At 48.2% G+C, this 21501-nt stretch overlaps 1 protein-coding gene across 1 annotated transcript in view; it reads right to left on the reverse strand.

The window, feature by feature from the left end:
• Positions 1–21501, reverse strand: part of LOC148152298 (disintegrin and metalloproteinase domain-containing protein 12-like) — a 657223-nt gene that overhangs the window by 63846 nt on the left and 571876 nt on the right. Inside the window, exon 21 of the mRNA XM_087986062.1 lies at positions 8345–8498. Within this exon, the coding sequence (XP_087842188.1) occupies positions 8345–8498 (154 nt within the window). The remainder of the gene's footprint in view (positions 1–8344; positions 8499–21501) is intronic.

Genomic DNA, 21501 nt, shown 5'->3' on the forward strand with positions numbered 1-21501 from the left:
TGTTGCGCCGATCCAAGCCCACCTAACCTATACTAACCCACTATCCTCCATATACCTATCCAATGCCCGCTTAAATGCCCATAAAGAGGGAGAGTCCACCACTGCTACTGGCAGGGCATTCCATGAACTTACGACTCGCTGAGTGAAGAAACTACCCCTAACTTGAGTCCTATATCTACCCCCCCTTAATTTAAAGCTATGCCCCCTTGTAATACCCGACTCCATACGCGGGAAAAGGTTCACACTGTCAACCCTATCTAACCCCCTAACATCTTTCAACACTATCCACAACTCCACCAACTTTAGTGTCATCCGCAAATTTATTAACCCATCCTTCTACAACCTCATCCACGTCATTTATAAAAATAAGACCATAAGACCATAAGACATAGGAGTGGAAGTAAGGCCATTCGGCCCATCGAGTCCACTCCGCCATTCAATCATGGCTGATGCGCATTTCAGCTCCACTTACCAGCGTTCTCCCCGTAGCCCTTAATTCCTCGAGACAACAAGAATCTATCAATCTCGGCCTTGAAGACATTTAGCGTCCCGGCTTCCACTGCACTCCGTGGCAATGAATTCCACAGGCCCACCACTCTCTGGCTGAAGAAATGTCTCCGCATTTCTGTTCTGAAATGACCCCCTCTAATTCTAAGGCTCTAATTCCACGGGTCCTAGTCTCCTCGTCTAACTGAAACAATTTCCTAGCATCCACCTTTTCCAAGCCATGTATTATTTTGTACGTCTCTATTAAGTCTCCCCTTAATCTTCTAAACTCCAACGAATACAATCCCAGGATCCTCAGCCGTTCCTCATATGTTAGACCTGTCATTCCAGGGATCATCCGTGTGAATCTCCGCTGGACAGGTTCCAGTGCCAGTATGTCCTTCCTGAGGTGTGGGGACCAAAACTGGACACAGTACTCCAAATGGGGCCTAACCAGAGCTTTATAAAGTCTTAGTAGTACATCTCTGCTTTTATATTCCAACCCTCTTGAGATAAGAGACAACATTGCATTCGCTTTCTTAATCACGGACTCAACCTGCATGTTTACCTTTAGAGAATCCTCGACTAGCACTCCCAGATCCCTTTGTGCTTTGGCTTTATTAATTTTCTCACCATTTAGAAAGTAGTCTATGCTTTTATTCTTTTTGCCAAAGTGCAAGACCTCACACTTGCTCACATTAAATTCCATCAGCCATTTCCTGGACCACTCTCCCAACCTGTCTAGATCCTTCTGTAGCCTCCCCACTTCCTCAGTACTACCTGCCCGTCCACCTAACTTCGTATCATCGGCAAACTTCGCTAGAATGCCCCCGGTTCCCTCATCCAAATCGTTAATATATAATGCGAACAGCTGTGGTCCCAGCACCGAACCCTGCGGGACACCGCTCGTCACCGGCTGTCATTCTGAAAAAGAACCTTTTATCCCAACTCTCTGCCTTCTGTTAGACAGCCAATCCTCAATCCATCCCAGCAGCTCACCTCGAACGCCATGGGCCCTCACCTTGCTCAGCAGCCTCCCGTGTGGCACCTTATCAAAGGCCTTTTGAAAGTCTAGATAGACCACATCCACTGGGTTTCCCTGGTCTAACCTACTTGTTACCTCTTCAAAAAATTCCAACAGGTTTCTCAGGCATGACCTCCCTTTACTAAATCCATGTTGACTTGTTCTAATCAGACTCTGCTCTTCCAAGAATTTAGAAACCTCATCCTTAATGATGGATTCTAGAATTTTACCAACAACCGAGGTTAAGCTGATTGGCCTATAATTTTCCATCTTTTGCCTTGATCCTTTCTTGAACAAGGGGGTTACAACAGCCATCTTCCAATCATCCGGGACCTTTCCTGACTCCAGTGACTCTTGAAAGATCTCAACCAATGCCTCTGCTATTTCCTCAGCCACCTCTCTCAGAACTCATCGGGGCCAGGAGATTTATCAATTTTAAGACTTTTTAACTTTTCTAGCACTATCTCTTTCGTAATGGCAACCATACTCAACTCAGCCCCGTGACACCCTTTAATTTTTGGGATATTACTCATGTCTTCCACTGTGAATACTGACGCAAAGTACTTGTTAAGTTCTCCTGCTATTTCCTTATCTCCCATCACTAGGCTTCCTGCATCAGTTTGAAGTGGCCCAATGTCTACTTTTGCCTGTCATTTCTTTCTTATGTACTGAAAGAAACTTTTACTATTATTTCTAATATTACTGGCTAGCCTACCTTCATATTTGATCCTCTCATTTCTTATTACACTCTTTGTTATCCTCTGTTTGCTTTTGTATCCTTCCCAATCTTCTGATTTCACACTGTTCTTAGCCACTTTATAGGATCTCTCTTTTTCTTTAATACATTTCCTGACTTCCTTTGTCAGCCAAGGTTGTCTAATCCCTCCCCGGTTAATCTTTCTTTTCTTGTCCTCAATTATACCTACAAACTCCTGCCATTTTTGCTCTACTGTCTTCCCGGTTAGCCTCTGCTTCCAGTCTATTTTAGTCAGTTCCTCTCTCATGCCCTCATAATTACCTTTATTCAACTGTAACACCATTACATCCGATTTTGCCTTCTCCCTTTCAAACTCCAGACTGAACTCTATCATATTATGGTCGCTACTTCCTAAGGGTTCCCTTACTTTAAGATCTTTTATAGAGTCTGGTTCATTGCAAAGCACTAGGTCCAGAATAGCCTGCTCTCTTGTGGGCTCCATAACAAGCTGTTCCAAAAAGCCATCCTGTAAGCATTCCATGAATTCCCTTTCTTTAGATTCACTAACAACATTATTTACCCAGTCCACCTGCATATTGAAGTCTCCCATGATCAATGTAACCTTGCCTTTCTGACATGCCTTCTCTATTTCCCGGTACATGTTGCGTCCCTGGTCCTGACCACTGTTAGGAGGTCTATACACAACTCCAATTATGTTTTTTTTGCCTTTGTGGTTCCTCAATTCCACCCACACAGACTCCACATCATCCGACGCTATGTCATTCAATACCATAGATTTAATTTTGTTCTTAACTAACAAGGCAACCCCACCCCCTCTGCCCACCTCTCTGTCTTTTCGATAAGCTGAAAAACCATGGAGGTTTAACTGCCAGTCCTGACCCCCCTGTAACCAAGTCTCTGTGATGCCTACTACATCGTAATCATTCACTATTATCTGTGCCATTAGTTCATCGGCTTTGTTATGAATGCTACGAGCATTCAGGTAAAGTGCCTTAATGCTAACTTCCTTATCATTAGAGATGTTGGAAGTCATATGTCCTAAGTTATCCTTGCTTTTTACTGCATTCTCAGTCTGCCTCAATTTTAAATCCGCCTGGAAACATGCTATCCTGCTGCTTATCTTGCCATCTACCTCCATACTCCCTGTCGCTTTCACTTTCCCTTCCCCCCAACTCAGAAGTTTAAAGTCCTACTGACCACCCTATTTATCCTCTTCGCTAGAACATTGGTACCTGATCGGTTCAGGTGGAGACCGTCCCAACGGTACAGATCCCCCCTGTTCCAAAACTGATGCCAATGCCCCATGAAGTGGAATCCCTCTTTCCCACACCAATCCCTTAGCCACGTGTTTACTTGCCTAATTTTCTTGTCCCTATGCCAATTGGCACGTGGCTCGGGCAGTAATCCGGAGATTATGACCCTTGAGGACCTGTGCTTCAATTTCCTGCCTCGTGCTTCATAATGCCCAAACAGGTCCTCCACCCTAGTCTTGCCTATGTTGTTGGTACCAACGTGGACCACAACAACTGGATCCTCCCCCTCCCGCTCCAATATCCTTTCAAGACGGTCGGAGATGTCTCGCACCTGGCACCGGGCAGGCAACACACCATGCGAGACTCCCGATCCGGCTTGCAAAGGATACTATCTGTCCCCCTAATTATAGAATCCCCTATAACCACTACTTGTCTATTAGCTCCCCCCTCTTGAATGGCCTTCTGCACCATGGTGCCTTGGTCAGTTGGCTCATCCTGTCCAGAGCCCTTTTCCTCATCCGAACAGGGAGCAAGAATCTCGTACCTGTTGGACAAGGTCAAGGGCTGAGGCTCCTCCACTCCTGAACTCCGGTTCCCCCTACCTGCCTCACTTACAGTCACACTCTTTTGTGCCTGATCACTAGCTGAATGTGAATTACTTAATCTCCCAGGTGTGACTGCCTCCTGAAACAAAGCATCCAGGTAACTCTCCCCCTCCCGGATGTGCCGCAGGGTTTGAAGCTCAGATTCCAGATCATCAACTCTGAGTCGGAGTTCTTCCAGCAACCAACACTTGCTGCAGATGTGGTCACTGCCGTTCACAATGGGATCAGCCAGCTCCCACATCATACAGCAACAACACATCACCTGCCCAGCCATCTCTGCTTAGTTAGTTAATTACTTACTTTGTACAAGTATGAGTTAGAATACCTTCTGATACCTCTCTGCTATAGTTTTTTTTACCCTAAATAAGGACTTGATGTATACACACACAAAAAAAAAACAGAGTAAATTTTTAACTAGTCCCTGGTAAAGAAATAAAAATCCTTACCTTAAAAGAAAAAGCAGAGTAGTTAAGAAGGTTAGAGGAGGAGGGTGGGTGGGAGATACTACAGGTGTAGAATCTCGGGTTTAGCCACCTTCCTGACTTATATACTCACTTTTCCTTCCCGGCTGCCCCTCTGCTTGCCGTCACTTCCTCTGCTGCTCCCGCTCTTTCTGTGGAGAGAGAGTAAAAAAAAACACACCGCTGCCCGCTACAGGTAAGCAATTTTAAAACAAACTGTCTTACCTTTGCTGTAGACTCCCGGGTTCGCTTTTACCTTCGACGCTGCTCCCACAAAAATGACAAACAGCAGTGGACCCAAAACAGATCCTTGTGGTACACCACTAGAAACTGAACTCCAGGATGAACATTCCCATCAACCACCACCCTCTGTCTTCTTTCAGCTCGTCAATTTCTGATCCGAATCATTAAGTAACCCTCAGTCCCATGCTTCTGTATTTTGTGCAATAGCCTAACGTGGGGAACCTTGCCAAACCCCTTCCTGAAATCCATATACACCACATCAACCGCTTCACCCTCATCCACCTGTTTGGTCACCTTCTCAAAGAACTCAATAAGGTTTGTGAGGCATGACCTACCCTTCACAAACTATCCTTAATCAAATTATTCTTTTCTAGATGATTATAAACCCTATCTCTTACAACCTTTTCCAAAACTTTACCCACAACTGAAGTAAGGCTCACTGGTCTATCATTAACAGGGTTGTCCCTACTCCCCTTCATGAACAAGGGGACAACATTTGCTATCCTCCAGCCTTCTGGCACTATTCCTGTAGACAATGATGACAAAGATCAAAGCCAAAGGCTCTGCAATCTCCTCCCTGGCTTCCCAGAGAATCCTCGGATAGATCCCATCCGGCCCAGGGGACTCGTCTATTTTCACACTTTCCAGAATTGCTAACACCTCCTTCTTGTGAACCTCAATCCCATCTAGTCTAGTAGCCCATTTCTCAGTATTCTCCTCCACAGCACTGTCCTTTTCCAGTGTGAGTACTGATGAAAAATATTCATTAAGTGCTTTCCCTATCTCCTCTGACTCCACACACAACTTCCCACTACTATCCTTGATTGGCCCTAATCTTACTCTCATCATTCCTTTATTCCTGATATACCTGTTGAAAGCATTAGGGTTTTCCTTGATCCTATCCACCAACAACTTCTTATGTCACCTCCTGGCTCTTCTTAGCTCTCTCTTTCAGTCTTTACTGATTAACTTGTAACTCTCAACTGATTGAGAGTTGCGAGTTAGCCAGGAAAATAAGAAAGCAAGCAAATAGGAAAGGAAGTATGATTAAGTTAAAAAAATCACACGACACCAGGTTATAGTCCAACAGATTCAATTGGAAGCACTAGCTTTCGGAGCGCTTTCAGAGTCCACAACCACCTGATAAAGGAGCGTTGCTCCGAGAGCTAGTGCTTCCAATTGAACCTGTTGGACTATAACCTGGTGTTGTGTGATTTTTAACTTTGTACACCCCAGTCTAACACCGGCATCTCCAAATCATGAAGCATGATTAGTATGTTTGTTGATGATACTAAAGCAGGCAGTATCATGGACAGTGAGGAAGGTTCTCAGAAATTGTAGGGGAAGTGGGGCAAGAAATGGCAAATGGAGTTTAATGTAGCTAAGTGTGAGGTTTTCATTTTGGAAAGTCAAATCATGGTGTTTAGTTGGGCCTTAAGGAGTGTCGTGAAACAGAGAGACATTTGAGTTCGGGTGCACGGTTCTCTGAGAGTGGAGTCCCAGGTAGACAGGGCAGTGAAGAAGGCTTTTGGCACACTCGTCTTCATCAGTCAGGCCATTGGGTATCGAAGTTGGGGAGTTATGTTGCAGTTATACAGGATGTTGGTGAGGCCGCACTTGGAGGATTGTGTTCAGTTTTGATCACCTTGTTACAGGAAGGATGTTATTAAACTGGAAAGACAGCAGAAGAAATTTACAAGGATGTTGCCAGAACCCAAGGGTCTGAGTTATAGGGAAAGGTTGGATTAGATTAGATTCCCTACAGTACGGAAACAGGTCCTTTGGCCCAACAAGTCCATACCGACTCTCTGAAGAGTAACCCACCCAGACCAGTTCCCTGCCCTGTATTTGCCCCTGACTAATGCATCTAACACTATGGGCAATTTAGCATGGCCAATTGACCTGACCAGCACATCTTTGGACTGTGGGAGGAAACCGGAGCACCTGGAGGAATCCCACGCAGACATGGGGAGAATGTGCAAACTCCACACAGTCGTCTAGGGCTGGAATCGAACCTGGGACCCTGGCGCTGTGAGGCAGCTGTGCTAACCACTGTGCCACCATGCCATCTGTGGATAAGCTAGGACTTTTTCCTTTCAAGTGTAGGAGACCGAGGGGGGACCTTACACAGGTGTATAAGATCATGAGAGGCATGGATAGGGTGAATACACTCAGCCTCTTTCCCAGGGTTGGGGAATCGGGGACTAGAGGGCATCAGGTTAAGGTCAGAGGGAAGAGGATGAAAGGGAACCTGAGGGGAAACGTGTTTACACAGAGGGTGGTACACACATGGAATGAGCTGCCAGTGGAAGTGGTTGAGGCGGGTACATTAACAACATTTAAAACGCATTTGGACAAATACATGATAGGAAAGGGTTAGAAGGATATGGGCCAAGTGCAGGGAGATGGGGTTAACGTGGATGGATATTTTGATCAGCGTGGAGCAGTTTGGGTCAAAGGGCCTCTCACCGTGTTGTAGGTAAAAACAATGACTGCAGATGCTGGAAACCAGATTCTGGATCAGTGATGCTGGAAGAGCACAGCAGTTCAGGCAGCATCCGAGCAGTAGTAAAATCGATGTTTCGGGCAAAAGCCCTTCATCAGGAATAAAGGCAGAGAGCCTGAAGCGTGGAGAGATAAGCTAGAGGAGGGTGGGGGTGGGGAGAGAGTAGCATAGAGTACAATAGGTCAGTGGGGGAGGGGATGAAGGTGATAGGTCAGGGAGCAGAGGGTGGAGTGGATAGGTGGAAAAGGAGATAGGCAGGTAGGACAAGTCACGGGGACAGTGCTGAGCTGGAAGTTTGGAACTAGGGTGAGGTGGGGGAAGGGGAAATGAGGAAACTGTTGAAGTCCACATTGATGCCCTGGGGTTGAAGTGTTCCAAGGCGGAAGATGAAATCTAGGACTCTTGAGTGTCTTCATCTGTCTATCTGCCAGTGAAGGGGATATCGATGAGGTTTCTCCTGTCACCACACCAAACAGAATGAACCATTCAGCTTCAGGCAGACTCCTGTTTGTATCAGTGACTTGTTTTCACTGTTTCTGCCTTTTCCCAACAGTCACTGACAATATCCCCACTTTCAGGCTTTAGAGAGCCAACATTACTGCTGACCACCCACTTCTTTTTTATGTCACTAAAATGCTTTGCTGATTGATTTTGATGTCTCAGTAAGTTTCTTTTCATATTCCCTTTTCATTGTTCTTATACACTGCCAATGTGGCCCTTTTCTGGTCTTTGTAGCTTTCCCATTCAACAGGATAAATGCTGTTTTTTTTTATTTTTGCAAGCACTTCTTTTTAGTTTTGTACTGTTTCTTAAATCTTTAGCTGTCCGTGATTGTTTTTCTTCTGTGCAGCTTTTTCCTCTCTGGGGTTTAAATGGTTTTGTATTGTTTTAAATGAATCTTTAAACATCCTCCATTATGCCTCAGTTGGTTTCCCACATGAGCTGATTTCCCAGTTTACTGGGGACAGTCTCTGTCTCCTCCCATAAGGGTAGGGCCTGTGAGTTACTGACAAGCCTCAGGCCTCATTTCCCCTCTGAGGAATCTTACCTCATCAAACAATGAATGGTGGGGTTTGCAGCCGTTGATTTTCCACATGCTTTTCCATCCTTGAGTAGGTGCCTGATCAGGATGTAACTCAGGATGGACAGGGTTAACACTGGAACCACCACTTGGCCGCCAAACGTCTCTGAAAAGGGGCTACCTAGAGGAATGAAGAAGGAACGTGTCAGGAGACAACTCAGAGCTATCGAGCCAGGCACTGGTTCAGGGCAATGTTCACACTAAAGTAAGTGATTGCATTGCGCACAGTGACAGGAAAGAACAGCCTGATAACCTCAGCAGTATCCCCCTTGCTTCAAATTCCAAACAATCACACAGCACACACACCACCATTTTGCTATTCACCCCATTGACTGGTCCCATGATGTCATTAGAGTCAGAGAGATGTACAGCACGGAAACAGACCCTTCGGTCCAACCCGACCATGCCAACCAGATATCCCAACCCAATCTAGTCCCACCTGCCAGCACCCAGCCCATATCTCTCCAAACCCTTCCTATTCATGTCCCCATCCAGATGCCTTTTAAATGTTGTAATTGTACCAGCCTCCAACACATCCTCTGGCAGCTCATTCCATACATGTACCACCCTCTGTGTGAAACCTTAGGTCTCTTTATATCTTTCCCCTCTCACCCTAAACCTCTCTCCCCCACCCCAGGGGAAAGATGTTGTCTATTTACCCTATCCATGCCCCTCATAATTTTGTAAACCTCTATAAGGTCACCCCTCAGCCTCCGACGCTCCAGAGAAAACAGCCCCAGCCTGTTCAGCCTCCCCCGTAGCTCAAATCCTCCAACTTTGGCAACATCCTTGTAAACCTTTTCTGAACCCTTTCAAGTTTCACAACATCTTTCCGATAGGAAGGAGACCAGAATTCCACGCAATATTCAAACAGTGGCCTAACCAATGTCCTGTACAGCCGCAACATGACATGCATTTATGGGATTTTGGCTGTATGTTTGGGGATTTGGAAAACAGCAGCTAAAACCATCCCATGAGAGGATTTCACAGCAATCGTTCCATCTTAAATGGCCCAATGGCAATGCTCAGTTGTAATGATCACCAGAAAATCTCACAAAGACAATGAAACGAGACATATCCTCTAACATCGACCCAGGCACCGGTAAAGACAATGGCAGGAACAGCCCTGTCGCTCCGGCAAACATCTGGAGGCTAGTTCCAAAACTGATGAAGGGCTCCTTCCCGAAATGTCGATTTTCCTGCTCCTCGGATGCTGCCTGACATGCTGTGCTTTTCCAGCATCACTCTAATCTTGACTCTAGTCAACCAACAGCTTGACACAGTCATACTTACAGAATCATACCTTACAGACAATGTCCCCAACATCACCATCCCTGGATAGGTCCTGTCCCACCGGCAGGACATTCCCAGCAGAGGGGTGGCACAGTGGGATACAGTTGGGAGGGAGTTGCCCTGGGAATCCTCAACATTGACTTTGGACCCCCAAGGTCTCATGGCTTCAGATGCAATACCACATGCTCAATACCATGTACTGCTCTCCCTTGGCTGATAAATCAGTACTCCCCCATGTTGAACAACACTCACTGAGGGTGGCAAGGACACAGAATGTACTCTGGGTGGGGGATTTCAATGGCCACCACCAAGAGTGGCTTGGCAGCAGCATTACTGATTAAGCTGATCGGGTCCTAAAGGACATCGCTGCTAGACTGGGTCTGCAGCAGGTGGGGAGAGAACCAACAAGAGAGTAAACCATACTTGCTCATTCCTGATGAAGGGCCCCTTCCCAAAATATCGATTTTCCTGCTCCTCGGATGCTGCCTGACCTGCTGTGCTTTTCCAGCACCTCTCTAATCTTGACTCTAATCTCCAGCATCTGCAGTACCCACCTCCGCATACTTCACCTCATCCTTATCAATCTGCCGGCTGCATCTGTCAGAGTGATGCTGCACAGTCCTTATGGAAAGATAAATAAAGATAGAAAATAGGAAGAGGAGGTGGTGGCCATTCTGTCCTTTGAGTGTGCTCCCCCCCCCCCCCCAAACTCAGTATCCTGTTCCTGATTAACCCTTTGGTCTCTTTAGCTCAAAGAACTATATCTATCTTCTTCATGTTTTGGCATCAATCACTTTCTGTGCCATGGAATTCCACAGGCCATTCAGTCCATGACACTGACATGGACTGTCACACACTTACGATCTGAGCCTTGTGTGAATGTGTTGACAGGACCAGTGACATAGCTTAGCAGCAATGATGCAGCAACTATGACACAGAGCCTGGTGTCTGGGTCAAACATGGCTCCAAGTAAACCCAGCTGGTTTCTGCATGGGGACAGCCCCAGCAACATTCAAGAAGCTTGACACCATCCAGGACAAAGCAACAATCGTGGATATGATCGGCACCACATCCACGAATATCCACTCCCTCCACCACTGACGCTCAGTAACAGCAGTGTATACTGCGGATCCAGACACTCTATACAATCAACACAGGAATTCTTGGACATCATCAGAAATATACACATAGACAAGGAAGAAACCATGGTCTCATTCGACGTGACAGCACTGTTCACCTCTATCGACAAAGCCCTAGCCAGAGAAACAATAGCCAACCTGCTGAACAGACATAACAGACAACAGGACGTTGAACCCATCAACAAAGACGGCATACTTAAACTACTGGACTTGTGCCTCACAACACACTTCACATTCAACAACCAGATATATGAACAAATCAACGGAACACCCATGGGCTCACCGATCTCGGGACTCATAGCCGAAGCAGTAATGCAAAGGTTAGAACAAACAGTCTTACCAAAAATTCAACCCAAACTCTGGGTCAGATATGTGGATGACACCTTTGTAATCATTAAAAATACAGAAATAGAGAATACACACTGGATCATCAATCCCACACTCACAGGAATCCGATTCACGAGAGAGGAAGAAAAGGACAACCAACTCCCATTCCTAGACGCGAGGGTACAGAGAACACCAAACGGAGAATTCACCACAAGGGTTTACAGGAAAGCCACACACACAGGCCAAGTCCTGAACTACGAGAGCAACCACCCCAACACACACAAATGAAGTTGCATCAGGACACTATTCAAACGGGCGACAACAGACTGCAGCACACCAGCACTGCAAAAAGAGGAAGAGGAACACCTGTACAAGGTATTCGCCAAAAACGGATACCCGCGCAATTTCATCAACAGATGCCTAAGGGAGAGACAACAGAACGAGGACAACCCAAAGGACTAGCCACACTACCATACGTCAAGAACCATCTCTGAAATGACAGCCAGACTACTGCGACCACTAGGACTTATAACAGCACACAAACCAACAGCCACTCTCAGACAACAACTCACCAGAACGAAGGACCCGATACCCAGCATGAGCAAAACTAATGTAGTGTACAAAATACCATGCAAGGACTGCACAAAACACTATATAGGACAAACAGGAAGACAGCTAACGATCCGCATCCACGATCATCAACTAGCCACGAAAGACACGACCAGCTATCCCTAGTAGCCACACACGCAGACGACAAGCAACATGAATTTGACTGGGACGACACTACCATTATAGGGCAAGCGAAACAAAGAACAGCCAGGGAATTCCTAGAAGCATGGCACTCATCCACAAACTCCATCAACAAACACATCGACCTGGACCCAATATACCGGCCACTACAGCAGACAGCTGAAACTGACAACCAGAGCGGCAGGGACAGGCCACTATAAATGCCAGAGGAAACACCACAGAAGCGCTTCACAGGAGGCTCCCAAGCACTGAGGATGTCACCTAGACAGGGGACGAAACGTTTGCAACAAAAACTTCCAGCTCGGCGAACAGAACCACAACAACGAGCACCCGAGCTACAAATCTTCTCCCAAACTTTGAGCAGTGTGTACTATCTACAAGATGCACTGCAGAAATTCACCAGAAATCCTCAAATAGAACCGTGCAAATGCACAATCCCTTCCATCTAGATGGACAAAGGTAGCAGGTACATGCAAACACTACTCGCTGCAGATTCCCCTCCAAGGCACTCGCCGTCTTGAGCTGAGAATATATCAGTGTTACTTCCCTACTACAGTGTCAGAATCCTGGGATTCCCTTCCGAATGGCATTGTGGATCTACCTCCAGCACTTGGACTGCAGCAGTTCAAGAGGCACTACCTTCCCAAGGGGCAATGAGAGACAGGCAAGAAATGCTGGGCCCAGCCAGTGATGCTCAAATCCCAGGGATGAATAAAAAAAAATCGCTTTGAGATAATAATATGATCCATCAAGCCATATTTCAGTTTGGGATCAGACGAGTCCAGTAATAATATCAGGTGGGATCAGAACACCAATATATTCAAGTCATTGTTAAGCAACAGACTGCATCTTCATTTTGTTAGCTCCTCATTCTTCCTAAATGTCCTGGACGTTTCAATATTCTTGTTCACACTGTGATGGTGATTTGATAATGCGATTAGGCAAGAATTAGGATGCAAAGAATAGGGTAATAAAATGCAGGGGATGGGGACAATGGAAATGTGGAGCTGGTTTCAGGAACAGATATTGCGTGTCCTTGATAGGTCTGTCCCTGTCAGGCAGGGAGGAGGTGATAAGGTAAGGGAACCGTGGGTTACTACAGAAATTGCATCTCTTGTTACGAAGAAGAAGGAGGCTTGTGTGTTGATGAGACAAGATGGTTCAGATGGGGCGATGGAGAGTTACAGATCAGCGAGGAAGGATTTAAAGAGAGAGTTAAGAAAAGCAAAGAGAGGACACGAGCAGCCTTTAGCAAATAGAATAAAGGAGAACCCTAAAGCTTTCTATAGGTATGTGAGGGATAAAAGGATGATTAGGGTAGGATTAGGGCCAGTCAAAGACAGGGGTGGGAAGCTGTGTGTGGACCCTGTGGAGATCGGAGAGATGCTGAACAAACATTTCTCATCTGTTTTCACTCAGGAAACAGATAATGTTGTAGAAGAGAAGAACGAGATACTAGACTAGAAAGGACCAAGGTTAGTTACAAACAGGTGTTATCAATACTAGAACAAAGAACAAAGAAAATTTACAGCCCCAGAACAGGCCCTTCGGCCCTCCAAGCCTGAGCTGATCCAAATCCATTGTCTAAACCTGTCGCCCAATTCCTAATCATCTGTATCCCTCTGTTCCCCACCTACTCAGGCATCTGTCCAGACGCACCTTAAATGAATCTACCGTGCCTGCCTCTACCACCTCTGCTGGCAACGCATTCCAAACGCCCACCACCCTCTGTGTGAAGTACTTGCTGCGTGTATCCTCCTTAAACTTTCCACCTCTCACCCTGAAAGCGTGACCTCTCGTTATTGAATCCTTCACCCTGGGAAAAAGCTTGTCTCTATCCACCCTGTCTATACCCTTCATTATTTTGTAAACCTCAATCAGGTTCCCCCCTCAATCTCCTTTTTTCTAATGAAAATAAACCTAACCTACTCAACCTCTCTTCATAGTTAGCACCTTCCATACCAGACAACATCCCCGTAAACCTTCTCTGCACCCTCTCCAAAGCGTCCACATCCTTTTGGTAATGTGGTGCCCAGAACTGTACACAGTATTCTAAATGCGGCCAAATCAATGTCTTGTACAATTTTAACATCAGCCAGCTCTTATACTCAGTACCCCGTCCAATGAAGGCAAGCGTACCATATGCCTTCTTGACCACTCTGTCCACCTGTGCAGCAACCTTCAGGGTACAATGGACCTGCACTCCCAGATCTCTCTACCCATCAACTTTTCTCAAGGCTCTTCCATTCATTGTATAATTCGCTCTAGAATTAGTCTTGCCTAAATGCAGCACCTCACATTTGTGTGGATTGAAAGCCATCTGCCACTTCTCCGCCCAACTCTCCAGTCTATCTATATCCTCCTGTATTCTCTGACAGTCCCTTATGCTTTCTGCTACTCCACCAATCTTTGTGTCATCTGCAAACTTGCTGATCATACCAACAGTGTCTCTTCCAGATCATTTATGTATATCACAAACAACAGTGGCCCCAGCACTGATCCCTGTGGAACACCACTGGTCACCTTTCTCATTTTGAGAAACTCCCTTCAACTACTACTCTCTGTCTCCTGTTGCTCAACCAGTTCTTTATCCACCTGCACACCATGTGACTTCACTTTCTCTATAAGTTTGCCATGGGGAACCTTATCAAATGCCTTACTAAAGTCCATGTATATGACATCAACAGCCCTTCCTTCATCTATCAACTTGGTTACTTCCTTGAAGAACTCTATTAAGTTGGTAAGGCACGATCTCCCCTGCACAAAACCATATTGTTAGAAGGGGTGAAAGTAGATAAGTCCCCTGGGACGGATGGGATTTATCCGAGGATTCTCTGGGAAGCTAGGGAGGAGATGTTGGAGACTTTTGCTTTGATCTTGGAGTCGTCATTGTCTACAGGTTTAGTACCAGAAGACTGGGGGATTGTAAATGTTGTGCCCTATTACAAGAAGGGCAGTAGAGATGACCCAGGTAATTATAGACCAATGAGCCTTACATCTGTTGTAGGAAAGGTTTTGGAAAGGATTATAAGAGATAGGATTTATAATCATCTAGCAAGCAACAATTTGATCTCAGATAGTCAACATGGATTCGTCAAGGGCAGGTCATGTTTCACAAACCTCATTGAGCTTTTTGAGAAGGTGATCAAGCATGTAGATGAGGGGAGGGCAGTTGACGTGGTGTACATGGACTTCAGTAAAGCCTTTGATAAGGTTCCACATGGGAGGCTGTTGGAGAAAATGCAGAGGCATGGGATTGAGGGTGATTTAGCAGTTTGGATTAGAAACTGGCTTTCTGTAAGAAGGCAGCGGTGATAGTAGATGGAAAATATTCAGCCTGGAGTCCGGTTACTGGTGGTGTGCCACAAGGATCTGTTTTGGGACCACTGCTGTTTGTCATTTTTATAAATGACTTAGACGCAGGCATTGGTGGATGGATTAGTAAATTTGCAGATGACACTAAAGTCAGTGGAGTAGTGGACAGTTTGGAAGAATGTTACAGGCTGCAGGGGGACTTGGATAAACTGCAGAATTGGGCTGAGAGGTGGCAAATGGAGTTCAATGCAGCTAAATGTGAGGTGATGCACTTTGGGAAGAATAACAGGAAGGCAGAGTACTGGGTCAATGGAAAGATTCTTGGTAGTGTGGATGTGCAGAGGGATATTGGAGTCCGTGTTCATAGATCCCTGAAAGTTGTCACCCGGGTGGATAGTGCTGTTAAGAAGGCATACGGTGTGTTAGGTTTCATTGGTAGAGGGATTGAGTTCCGGAGCCACAATATCATGCTGCAACTATACAAAACGCTGGTGCGGCCACACTTGGAATATTGTGTTCAATTCTGGTCGCCCCATTACAGGAAGGATGTGGAAGCATTGGAAAAGGTGCAGAGGAGATTTACCAGGATATTGCCTGGTCTGGTGGGAAGGATTTTTGAGGAAAGGCCAAGAGACTTAGATCTGTTCTCATCAGATTAGTTCACGGGTCAGTGCAACATCGAGGGCTAAAGGGCCCATTCTGTGCTGGACTGTTCTGTGTTCAAGGACAGTAACTTTCAGTTCTGCTCTACACAGAGCTCTATACCTGAAGCAAACGGAAGGCCATTCCCAACAATACCAACCTCACCATGCACATACACGTGGGGACGGTGCTGAAGAACCATCAGAAAACCAGACGCTGCAGCATTTAGACCACCTCCCTATCCCAGTCGCTTACAGGACATCCCAGTGTCAAACACATAGTCCCCTCACCCCCTCCCTATCCCAGTCGCCCACAGGACATCCCAGTGTCAAACACATAGCCCCCTCACCCCCTCCCTATCCCAGTCGCTTACAGGACATCCCAGTGTCAAACACATAGTCCCCTCACCCCCTCCCAATCCCAGTCGCCCACAGGACATCCCAGTGTCAAACACATAGCCCCCTCACCCCCTCCCTATCCCAGTCGCTTACAGGACATCCCAGTGTCAAACACATAGCCCCCTCACCCCCTCCCTATCCCAGTCGCTTACAGGACATCCCAGTGTCAAACACATAGCCCCCTCACCCCCTCCCTATCCCAGTCGCTTACAGGACATCCCAGTATCAAACACATAGCCCCCTCACCCCCTCCCTATCCCAGTCGCTTACAGGACATCCCAGTATCAAACACATAGCCCCCTCACCCCCTCCCTATCCCAGTCGCTTACAGGACATCCCAGTGTCAAACACATAGCCCCCTCACCCACTCCCTATCCCAGTCGCCCACAGGACATCCCAGTGTCAAACACATAGCCCCCTCACCCCCTCCCTATCCCAGTCGCTTACAGGACATCCCAGTATCAAACACATAGCCCCCTCACCCCCTCCCTATCCCAGTCGCTTACAGGACATCCCAGTGTCAAACACATAGCCCCCTCACCCACTCCCTATCCCAGTCGCCCACAGGACATCCCAGTGTCAAACACATAGCCCCCTCACCCCCTCCCTATCCCAGTCGCTTACAGGACATCCCAGTATCAAACACATAGCCCCCTCACCCCCTCCCTATCCCAGTCGCCCACAGGACATCCCAGTGTCAAACACATAGCCCCCTCACCCACTCCCCATCCCAGTCGCCCACAGGACATCCCAGTGTCAAACACATAGCTCCCTCACCCCCTCCCTATCCCAGTCGCCCACAGGACATCCCAGTGTCAAACACATAGTCCCCTCACCCCCTCCCTATCCCAGTCGCTTACAGGACATCCCAGTGTCAAACACATAGCCCCCTCACCCACTCCCTATCCCAGTCGCTTACAGGACATCCCAGTATCAAACACATAGCCCCCTCACCCCCTCCCTATCCCAGTCGCTTACAGGACATCCCAGTGTCAAACACATAGCCCCCTCACCCACTCCCTATCCCAGTCGCCCACAGGACATCCCAGTGTCAAACACATAGCCCCCTCACCCCCTCCCTATCCCAGTCACCCATAGGACATCCCAGTGTCAAACACATAGCCCCCTCACCCCCTCCCTATCCCAGTCGCTTACAGGACATCCCAGTGTCAAACACATAGCCCCCACACCCCCTCCATATCCCAGTCACCCATAGGACATCCCAGTGTCAAACACATAGCCCCCTCACCCCCTCCCTATCCCAGTCGCTTACAGGACATCCCAGTATCAAACACATAGTCCCCTCACCCCCTCCCTATCCCAGTCGGACACAACACATCACAGTGTAAAACACACAAATCCCCTGACCCTCTCTCTATCCCACTCGCGCAGAGCACACCCAGTGTTAAACATAGAGCCCCCGACCCCCTCCATATCCCAGTCTCACACAGCACATCTCAGTGTTATACACACAGAGCCCCCTGACCCTCTCCCTATCCCAGTCTCTCACAGCACATTCCAGTGTGAACCACAGAGCTCCCTGACCCGCTCTCTATCCCAGTCTCAATGAACACATTCCAGTGTTAAACACAAAAGCCTCATTATCCTCTCCCAATCCCAGTCTCACACAGCACATCCCAGTGTTATACACACAGAGCCCCCCGACCCCCTCCCTACCCCAGTCTCACACAGCATATCCCACTGTTAAATGCACGGAGGCCCCTGAGACCCCAGCCCCAACCCAGTCTCACACACCACGTCAGAGTGTTAAACACACAGAGCCCCCGACCCCCTCCCTATCCCAGTCTCACAGAGAACACGCAGTGTTATACACACAGAGCCCCCTGACACTCTCCCTATCCCAGTCTAGCACAGCACATCCCAGAGTTAAACACACAGAGCCCCCTGACCCCCTCCCTAACCCAGTCTCAAACACAATTTCCCAATGTTAAACACAGAGCACACTGACTCCCTCCCTATCCGAAACACTCACAGCACATCCCAGTGTTAAACACAAAAAGCACCATGACCCCCTCCCTATCCCAGTCTCACACAGCACATCCCAGTGTTAAACACAGAGCCCCGTGATCCCCTCCCTATCCCAGTCTCACACAGCACATCCCAGTGTTAAACACAGAGCCCCCGGACCCTCTCCCTCTCCCAGTCTCACACACCACATCCCAGTGGAAAATTCAGAGCTCCGTGACCCCATCCCTATCTCAGACTCACATCACATCCCAGTGTTAAACACACAGAGCCCCCGACCCCCTCCCTAACCCAGTCTCAACGAACACATCCCAGTGTAAAACACACAGAGCCCCCTGACCCTCTCCCTATCCCAGTCTCACACAACACTTTCCAATGTTAAACATAGAGCCCCCTGACCCACTCCCTATCCCAGTCTCACACAGCACATCCCAGTGTGAAACAGAGCCCCCAGACCCTCTCCCTATCCCAGACACACACAACATATCCCAGTGTTAAACACACAGAGCCCCCTGACCCCCTCCCTATCCCAATCTCACACAATACATCCCAGTGTTAAACACAGAGCCCCTGGACCCTCTCCCTCTCCCAGTCTCACACAGCACATTCCAGTGATAAACACAGAGCCCCCCAACCCCCTCCCTCTCCCAGTCTCACACAACACATCCCAGTGTTAAACACAGAGCCCCCTGACCCCCTCCCTATCCAAGTGTTAAAAACACAGAACCCCCTGACCCCCTCCCTATCCCAGTCTCACAAAATACATCCCAGTGTTAAACACACAGAACCCCCTGACCCCCTCCCTATCCCAGTCTCACACAGCACATCCCAGTGTTAAACAGAGCCCCCTGACACCCTCCCTATCCCAGTCTCAAACAGCACATTCCAGTGTTAAACACACAGAGCCCCCTGACCCCCTCCCTATCCCAGTCTCACACACCACATCCCAGTGTTAAACACACAGAGCCCCCGATCCCCTCCCGAACCGAGTGTCCCAAAGCATATCCCAGTGTTGTACACACAGAGCCCCCTTACCCTCTCCCTAACCCGTCTCACAAAACACATCCCATTGTTAAACACAACGCCCCTAACCCATTCCCTATTCCAGTCTCACACAACACATCCCAGGGTTAAACACACACAGCCCACGGACCCTCTCCATATCCCAGCCTCACACAGCACATCTCAGTGTTATACACACAGAGCCCCCTGACCCTCTCACTATCCCAGTCTCTCACAGCACATTCCAGGGTTACACATACAGAGCCCCTGACCCTCTCCCTATCCCAGTCACACACAGCACATCCCAGTGTGAACCACAGAGCTCCCTGACCCTCTCTCTATCCCAGTCTCAATGAACACATTCCAGTGTTAAACACAAAAGCCTCATTATCCTCTCCCAATCCCAGTCTCACACAGCACATCCCAGTGTTATACACACAGAGCCCCCCGACCCCCTCCCTATCCCAGTCTCACACAGCATATCCCACTGTTAAATGCACGGAGGCCCCTGAGACCCCAGCCCCAACCCAGTCTCACACACCACGTCAGAGTGTTAAACACACAGAGCCCCTGATCCCCTCCCTATCCCAGTCTCAACGAACACATCCCAGTGTTAACCACACAGATCCCCCGACCCTCTCCCTATCCCAGTCTCACACAGCACATCCCAGTGTCATACACACAGAGCCCTCTGACTTGCTCCCTATCGCAGTCTCACACAGCACATCCCAGTGTTAAACACACAGAACCCCCTGACCCCCTCCCTATCCCAGTCTCACACAATACACAGTGTTAAACACAGAGCCCCCCGATCCCCTCCTTATCCCAGACTCACACAGCACATCCCAGTGTTAAACACAGAGCCCACTGACCCGCTCTCTATCCCAGTCTCACACACAACATCCCAGTGTTAAACACAGAGCCCCCGAACCCTCTCCCTCTCCCAGTCTCACACAGCACATCCCAGTGGAAAACACAGAACCCCTGAACCCCTCCCTATCCCAGTCTCACACAGCACATTCCAGTGTTAAACACAGTGCCCCAGACCCCCTCCCTATCCCAGTCTCACACAGCACATCCCAGTACGAAACACAGAGTCCCCTGACCCCCTCCCTAACCCAGTCTCAACGAACACATCCCAGTGTTAAATACACAGAGCCCCCTAACACCCTCCCTATCCCAGTCTCACACAATACATCCCAGTGTTAAACACACAGAGCCTCCTGACCCCTCCCTATCCCAGTCTCACACAGCACATTCCAGTGTTAAACACAGAGCCACCCGACCCCCTCCCAATCCCAGTCTCACACAAAGCATCCCAGTGTAAAACACACAGAGCCCCCGGACCCTCTCCCAGTCTCACACAGCACATCCCAGTGCAAAACACAGAACCCCTGAACCCCTCCCTATCCCAGTCTCACACAGCACATTCCAGTGTTAAACACACAGAGTCCCCTGACCCTCTCTCTATCCCAGTCTCACACAACACATTCCAATATCAAATACAGTGTCCCCTGACCCCTCCCTATCCCAGTCTCACTCAATACATCCCAGTGTTAAACACACAGAGCCCCCTGACCCCTTATCTATCCCAGTCTGACAAACCACATCCCAGTGTAAAACACACAGAGCCCCCTGACCCCTTCCCCTATCCCAGTCTCACACACCACATCCCAGTGTTAAACACAGAGCCCCCTTATCCCCTCCTTATCCCAGTCTCACACAGCACATCCCAGTGTTAAACACAGAGCCCCCGATCCCCTCCTTATCCCAGTCTCACACAGCACATCCCAGTGTTAAACACAGAGCCCACTGACCCGCTCTCTATCCCAGTCTCACACACAACATCCCAGTGTTAAACACAGAGCCCCCGGACCCTCTCCCTCTCCCAGTCTCACACAAAACATCCCAGTGGAAAATACAGAGCTCCCTGACCCTCTCCCTATCTCAGACTCACACATCACATTCCAGAGTTAAACACACAGAGCCCCCTGACCCCCTCCCTATCCCAGTATCACACAACACTTCCAGTGTTAAAAACACAGAACCCCCTGACCCCCTCCCTATCCCAGTCTCACACAGCACATCCCAGTGTTAAACACACAGAACCCCCTGACCCCCTCCCTATCCCAGTCTTGCAGAGCACATCCCAGAGTTAAACACACAGACCCCCCCTGACCCCCTCCCTATCCCAGTATAACACACCACATCCCAGTGTTGAACACAGAACCCCCTGACCCCCTCCCTATCCCAGTCTCACAAAATACATCCG

Source organism: Chiloscyllium plagiosum, unplaced genomic scaffold (assembly GCF_037043375.1).
Source record: "Chiloscyllium plagiosum isolate Xiang-an unplaced genomic scaffold, Cpla_swu_hap1 HiC_scaffold_1, whole genome shotgun sequence".
In the NCBI taxonomy this organism is placed as follows: Eukaryota; Metazoa; Chordata; class Chondrichthyes; order Orectolobiformes; family Hemiscylliidae; genus Chiloscyllium; species Chiloscyllium plagiosum.